This window comes from Egretta garzetta, unplaced genomic scaffold (genome assembly GCF_000687185.1).
Source record: "Egretta garzetta isolate BGI_Z169 unplaced genomic scaffold, ASM68718v1 scaffold564, whole genome shotgun sequence".
NCBI lineage: Eukaryota > Metazoa > Chordata > Aves > Pelecaniformes > Ardeidae > Egretta > Egretta garzetta.
In genome coordinates, this window is record NW_009259502.1 from 145,051 (window position 1) to 151,907 (window position 6,857).

The following is a 6,857-nucleotide window of genomic DNA, read 5'->3' on the forward strand; positions in this document are numbered from 1 at the left end:
TGTGCTGGTCGGAGGGGTGAGGACCGGGCGGCGGTGGTGGCATCGTGCTGGGCTTTCCTGTCCCTGTCCCCCTGGAGAGTGACTTGCTGGTCTCATTGGGGTTTCCTTGGCATGTGCAATGGCACGGAGAAACCCGGACCCTTCGAGTCCCTGGTCAGACTCCTTCCCATCCCGCCCCATGGGAAGACAGAGGAGGCTCTGGGCCAGCTGCCCCCCACCCCACACAGGGTGCTTCTCTCCAGGCTCACGCTGGCGTTTCCTCCGGGGAGCCAGGAGCCGGTGGAGGGGAGCTCTGGGCCCATCCCAGGCATTTCAGCCTGGGCAGGACATCACCCTGTCAGTCGGGCTCATCTGTCCTAGGTGAAAAACATTGGATTTGGGGAAAACCCAGGGGAACCAAAGGGTGTAGCCAGGGCACTGGTGCTCCCAAAGCAGTTGGCAGAGCTGCTGGCTCCACTGTCATGCTGGAGCCCAGAGCAGGCAGGTGGGAGGGCACCAAAGCACCACCCGAAGCAGCGCCCCGGGGTCTGCTGGCTCCCAGGAGGAGAGTGGGACCACGAGAATGGCGTGGGCAGGTGGTCCCAGCCATGGAGATGGGTCCTGAGCTGCTTGCCCTGCATAAAACCACCCCTTCTGTGGACACGCAGCCAAGGGCCGGACCGGGGGGGGGGGGGGATTTCACACTGCACGGAGGCAGCTCTGTGTTTCAGAGCCAGCTCCCGTGCAGGGTTAGCTGCAAGTCCTGGTGCCCTGGTGGGTGCTCGGGCACCGTGGGGGTCTCTGTCCCCTGCACCCTTGTGGTCCCTGGTACCTGCGGCTCAGCTTTGCTCCTGGTCTTCATTGCAGCCCGAAGTAGGGTCGCCACCATGGAGGAGATGGTGATCTGGGAGCAGCACACAGTGACGCTGAGCAAGGTGAGCGTGGCCCAGGGTGGCTGCGGGATGGGATGGGGTCTGTGGGGCCGGCTCTGCCTGACACCTCTCTGCCTGTCCCTGCTAGGACCCTCAGCGGGGCTTTGGCTTCGCTGTTTCCGGAGGCCGGGACCATCCCAACAGGGTGACAGGGGACACAGCGGTGGTCGTTTCGGATGTGGTGGCTGGGGGACCGGCAGTGGGTCGGCTCCAGTGAGTGTGTGGGGACATGGGGGGTGCTCGCTGCTGGTGGGGACGGGAAGGGCAGTGAATTGTTCCTGCTGGGAGAGGGCCAGCACCGCTGCCACCCTGCCCAGTTGGGATGGGGTCCCCCTGGGGCCATGGGTGCCCTCATCATCCCACCAGCTCCCCTGGCTGGGGGCTGCACCTGGGGCAGAGCCACGGCTGCGTTTTCCCTCCCAGGAGGAAGGATCACATTGTGATGGTGAATGGCCTTTCCATGGAGAATGTCTCGTCCTCCTTTGCCATCCAGACACTTAAATCCTGCGGCAAGACCGCCAACATCGTGAGTGTGCCCTGTGGCGGGATGGGGGCCAGCGTTATGCGCGGACCACACCATGCTCGGGTCCCCGGCTCCCCTGTCCCACACACCCTGGGGTTCCCTTTCAGGGTGTGGAATTTGCTGTAGAAACATCTCCTGGCAGAGATGGCTGCACCCACCATCCTCTCCTTCTCACTTTCCACTTGCAGACACTGAAAAGATCGAAGAAAGTCCACCTTCCCGTGAGCAAGAGCAGCCCCGCCTCCCCCACCGCGCCCCGGTGCTATGACTCGGATGAGGACTACGGGTCTCATGGTGCAGATCCAGCCCTGCACCGCTCCCGGGATGACCTGGACCACAGCCAGGGCTATGATGGGGACTCGTCCAGCGAGAGGAGCTCTGGCCACCACCGGGATGACCGCAGCCACCACAAGTCAGTGTCCCGGAGCCAGAGGCGAAGCCAGGACAGCAGCCACTGGAGGCAGAGCCCCGGCAGCGGCTCAGATCGGGGGGGCTACAGCCGGCACCGCTCTGCCAATGGCTTCAGCCACGAAGGGGACACCAATGGGCTGGCCCTGGTGTCGGGCTTCAAGCGGCTGCCGCGCCAGGATGTGCCGACAAAGCCCATCACGTCAGTCCTGGTGAAGCAGAAGCAGAGTGAAGGTGAGGCGCCCTCCTGCTCCCTCCGTCCCTGGGTCTTGCTCCCTGATTTGTGGCCGTGCCTTTCCCCTGGGGAGGAGGCAATGGCGGGGTTGGTGCCAGGGTCTGGCATGCCATGCTGGGGGAACCAAACCTGCCTGGCCTCAGCCTGGGGTTGCAGAGCTCAGCTTTGGGACTTGCTAGTGTCCGAGGGGAGCCAGCGTGGGCTTGTGGGGATGGGGGTGAGGGGGGACCTCAGGACGGTCCTGTATCTGTCTGTCCCCGGCACTGTCATGGGCTCTCTGTGGTGCAGAGTATGGGCTGAAGCTGGGAAGTCAGCTCTTCATCAAGCACATAGTGGAGAGCGGGCTGGCGGCGAAGGACAGCTCTTTGCAGGAGGGAGACCTCATCCTGAAGGTACGGGGGCACACGGGGCACACGGCACTTCCTGGGGAGCTCCCCCTCTTCGGGTAGCTTGTCCCTGCTTAGTGCCACCACAGGGGACGAGCCAAGAGTGTGCTTCTCTCAGCTGCCTGCAGAGGATGGCAGCTTGGCTGGAGGCAGCTCTGTCTGGTGCCCGCACCCTGCCCTGCCTCCCCAGCCGTCACCAGGGACCCCACGTGGGCTCTCGGGGCCCGGCTCCCCGCAATGCCGGGGCTGGCTGCTTGAGGCAGCCCCGCGGTGTTCAGCCAGGGACGGTGGCTTGTCCAGCTGCCACAGCAGGATCGTGTCCACCCCGCTGTCCCCACAGTGCATGGTCCCTTGCCACGCGTGTGTGTCCCCAGCAGGGGAGCAGTCAGCCCGAGGAGCTGGGGTGTTCGGGGTGTGTCAGGTGAAACGATGCTCAAAGTATTTGGGGAGGAGGAGATGGAGAGAGGGAGATGCTTCATTTGCACCCATGGGCCAGACAGACCGTGGCTGCTGGGACCCGGGGCCAAAGTGACTCTGGGGCAAACGGGAGGGATTTCATCCCAGGATTCCAGTGGGAAAAGCTGCACCTTGGGGGGATCAGAGCCCCACAGTCCGCTCAGGGCCTGACTCCCCAGCACCAGTCCAGAGTGTGGAAGGACAGCACTGGGCCAAGGTCAAAGTAAAACTGAGCTTCGGGCAACGTCTGAGCGGGTCTCTGCAGCTCCTGCCTCCGGGCAGGGCCCCCCTGCAGCTAAAGCTGGGAGTTAATTAGCCTCACTAATTTGTTTCCTCTGTGCAGGATGAGGCCCCACCGGGAAGCAGCCAGGAATGGGGATGTGGCCCAGGATAGGCGAAGCCATGGGGGCTGGGGCCAGGCTGGAGGGGCTGGGAAGGGACCGGGAAGGCGTCAGTCGGGAGCATCCCATTTGAGCGGGGCTTTCTGGGGAGCGGCTTTACCAGGAGTGAGCACCCTGAGGCCTTCCACTCTGCCCCTCCAGATCAATGGGGTGGCCAGCGAGGACATGTCCCTGGCTGATACCCAGCAGCTCATTGAGCGGACGGAGGGGACCCTGACCCTGCTCATCCTCCGGGACCACCGGCAGTTCCTGGTCAACATCCCTGACATAGAAGACAGCCAGAGCGACAGCTCCCGGATGGATGGTGAGGGGACATGGTGATGGTGCCAGGGGCCAAATACATAGCACAGGGACCGGACAGTCACTAATGTGTCTTCCCTCCTATTGCTGCAGATATCTCCGACATCGACTCTGATCTGCCACCCCCTGAGACCTCCCCACCACCTCCAGCTGCTGCCAGGATGAATTCACCACCGTAAGCCCCGCACTGTCCCCACGCTTTCCCCCGTCAGATCCCGCTGTGCTCTCTGCCTGGCTGGAGGGGCTGGTTCTCCTCCATCCCAGAGCCAGTTCACCCTGGAGGTGGGACTGTGATTTAGTCCCCAGCTTGCTCTGCTGTCCCCACTGCCCACTTGGCACTGCCTGCTCATGCTCATCCAGCGCCTGTCTCCTGCCTAAATCCTGCCCCAACTTTGTTCCAGGGAGAGGAGACGATCAAACAGGGACCCTGCGGCCGACACGATCGTGGACACTGCTCAGGGCCCCGGTGAGTGAGCGCAGATCAGGCCGGGGGAGCTAAGGGCACTGAGTGGGCTCTGGGCCTCTGTGTGTCTCTGCTCTCTGAACCCCCCTGGCAGAGCCGTGCCAGGTCTCCCAGTGCCTTGGCACAGCCACCGCTGCCTCCTCTACCAGCCCTCCTTACCCACAGACCTGCTGGAAGCTGTGGAGGGGGATGGCCCCCACACCAGCCCCGCTGCCCGGGCTGCCTGCAAGGCCGGGTACGTCTGCGAAAGGCAGTGGTGAAGGGCTGGGAGAGATGGGGAGCTGCTCTGGCACAGAGTTGGGGTGACAGAGCAGTGACCCCCTGTGCTGTCCCCGGCATGTCACCGCCAGGCTGACAGCAGCTTCTGCCGCGGCAGGTACAGCGCCGACTCCAGGGTCGTGCAGTTTGTGAAGGCCCAGAGCGTCGGCCTGCGCTTGGCTGGTGGGAACGACGTGGGCATCTTTGTGTCGAGCGTGCAGGAGGGGAGCCCAGCTGACAGCCAGGGCATCCGGGAAGGGGACCAGATCCTGCAGGTACCTGGGGCTGGGAACGGCTCCAAATGCTGCTGCACCCAGCAGGCCCCATCCCTCTTGGGTCTGACCCCCCCCAGGGTTTGGATTTCTCCTGCTGGGCATCATTTTGGGTCAGTGCTGATGCCCGTGGCCCATACGTACCCATTGGGCTGGCCCTGCGGGCACTGCCTGAGGGGACAGTCCTGTCTTTGGCACCATGCTAACACCCAACAGGGCGCAGGCACCACCTCAGCTGGCCCAGAGGCCCCCCCCAGGGCTGCTAGGGGTTGTGGCAGGCACTTGGGTGACAGGGACCAGTTACCTCTCCCACCCAGCCCTGGGCACTGCTGTCCCTGGGACCCCTGCTGGTACCCGTGCCCTCCATCCCACCGGCAGGGCCGTGTCCAAGTGCTTTTCTGCGTCAGGTGAATGACACCAGTTTCCAGAATCTGACCCGTGAGGAGGCCGTGGAGTATCTCATGAGCCTGCCGCCGGGCGAGGACATCACGCTGTGGACCCAGAGCAAGCAGGACAGTGAGTGATGACTGGACTCATCCTGGGCTTGTGCCTTTCCTTCCTCTGTCTTTTCTGAGCAAGCATCAGAGATGCTGGGCTTGCCACGGTGCCCCCGCGGGGCGGCCCTTCTTTCCCACACTCCCCTCCTCCTATTCCAGAGAGATGATGGGAGGAGACCAGACCATCCCAGCCCTTTTTGTACCTTGGCATCCTGGGGAGCGTGGGGGCTTTCTGGCACCGTGGCTCAGCCTAGAGAGGCCAGTGTGTGCTGGGGGGGGGTCAGGTCCTGCTGTTCCCAGCATGCCTGAGAGTGCCATGGGAGGAAAAGGTGTCCCCAACGCCCTCCTTCGCAGCGAGCACTACTGCGGAGGCTCCCAGCCAGCCCAGCTCCTTCCCAAATCCCTCTGGCACCTTCCTCTCCAGCATCTTCCTCCTCAACCGCCTCTTCCCCTGATGGTCCCTCTCACCCTGGGCTCCAGTTTACAGGAAGATGATCTCGTCCAATGTGGGCGACTCATTCTACATCCGGACACACTTTGACTTCGAGAAGGACACACCGTCGGGGCTCAGCTTCACCCGTGGGGATGTCTTCCACGTGCTGGACACCATGTACCGGGGCAGGCTGGGGAGCTGGCTGGCTGTGCGCGTGGGCAAGGACCTGCAGGAGCAGGACAAGGGCGTCATCCCCAACCGGAGCAGGTAGGGATGGAGCCAGGAATGGCCCCAAGATGAGCAGAGCCAGGGGATGGCTCCCCAGTGAGACAAGGACATGGATGGTAGTCCCAGTAAGAGACAGGGCAAGGGCTGGTAGAAGTGTGAGCCGGTGAAATCCCTCCTCAGGGGTGGTGGGGCAGTTGATGCTCTCATCCAAAGTCCCAGAGGGAAGAGGCTACCACAGCCTTATCTGGCCACGCCACTCCAAGCCCAGAGAGACAAAGCAGGGGGAAATCCAGAGGCTCCAGGTCTTGAGCCCTTTCCCCTCCCAGGGCCGAGCAGATCGCCAGCCTGGAGCCGGTGCTGAAAGCCACATCTGGTGCTAACCCCTCTGGGGCACGAGCTGAGTTTTGGAAGCTGCGGGGCCTGCGGGGAGCCAAGAAGATGCTGCGGAAGAGCCGGGAGGACCTGTCTGCCCTTACAAAGCAGGGCCGCTACCCGCCATATGAGAAGGTGGTCCTGAAGGAAGGTGGGCACCAGGGCTGTGTCCCCATTGCCCAGATGCACCCAGGGGACTTCAGCCCCAGGGCTGCCCCGCTGCTGGTGTTAGTGGGCTCCGCTCTCCTGGGAGTAGCGGGCTGAGTCCCAGCCCTACGGGCACCTTGAGGAGCAGGGCTGGACGCCTGGATGCTGTGAGTTCTGCCCTTGCCCCCATCCTCCCTGAGCCTGTCCGGCTTCTCCCCACAGCCAGCTTCAAGCGGCCGGTGGTGATCCTGGGCCCCATCGCAGACATTGCCATGAAGAAGCTGAGCACGGAGCTGCCCGAGCTGTTCGAGACTGCCCGTAAGTGCCCCCCACATCAGGGGGAAATTGTATCCAGCAGCCGGACCCTCAGCATCCAGGACCTGTGGGAGCTCTTTACCTGTGGCTCTGCCCTGATCCTGCCTCGTTGCCCCCTCCCTGTGACACCCCAACACCTTCCTGGACTCATTCACCCTCTCCCCATGGATCGTGATCCTATCCAGGCCCCAGACATGCCCCCGCCTTGAGGGACACAGCCCTGGGGCTGGGCATGGCCAGACCCAGCCTGGG

At 63.4% G+C, this 6,857-nt stretch overlaps 1 protein-coding gene across 1 annotated transcript in view; it reads left to right on the plus strand.

Moving 5' to 3' along the window:
• Positions 1–854: 854 nt before the first annotated feature.
• The window catches only part of TJP3 (tight junction protein 3), a 7,911-nt gene continuing 1,908 nt past the window's right edge, over positions 855–6,857 (plus strand). Inside the window, exons 1-14 of the mRNA XM_035893000.1 lie at positions 855–914; positions 1,000–1,124; positions 1,335–1,437; positions 1,623–2,076; positions 2,366–2,469; positions 3,462–3,624; positions 3,714–3,795; positions 4,022–4,086; positions 4,249–4,318; positions 4,460–4,616; positions 5,021–5,129; positions 5,591–5,810; positions 6,098–6,294; positions 6,513–6,608. Of these exons, the coding sequence (XP_035748893.1) occupies positions 867–914; positions 1,000–1,124; positions 1,335–1,437; positions 1,623–2,076; positions 2,366–2,469; positions 3,462–3,624; positions 3,714–3,795; positions 4,022–4,086; positions 4,249–4,318; positions 4,460–4,616; positions 5,021–5,129; positions 5,591–5,810; positions 6,098–6,294; positions 6,513–6,608 (1,993 nt within the window). The 5' untranslated portion in view covers positions 855–866. The remainder of the gene's footprint in view (positions 915–999; positions 1,125–1,334; positions 1,438–1,622; positions 2,077–2,365; positions 2,470–3,461; positions 3,625–3,713; positions 3,796–4,021; positions 4,087–4,248; positions 4,319–4,459; positions 4,617–5,020; positions 5,130–5,590; positions 5,811–6,097; positions 6,295–6,512; positions 6,609–6,857) is intronic.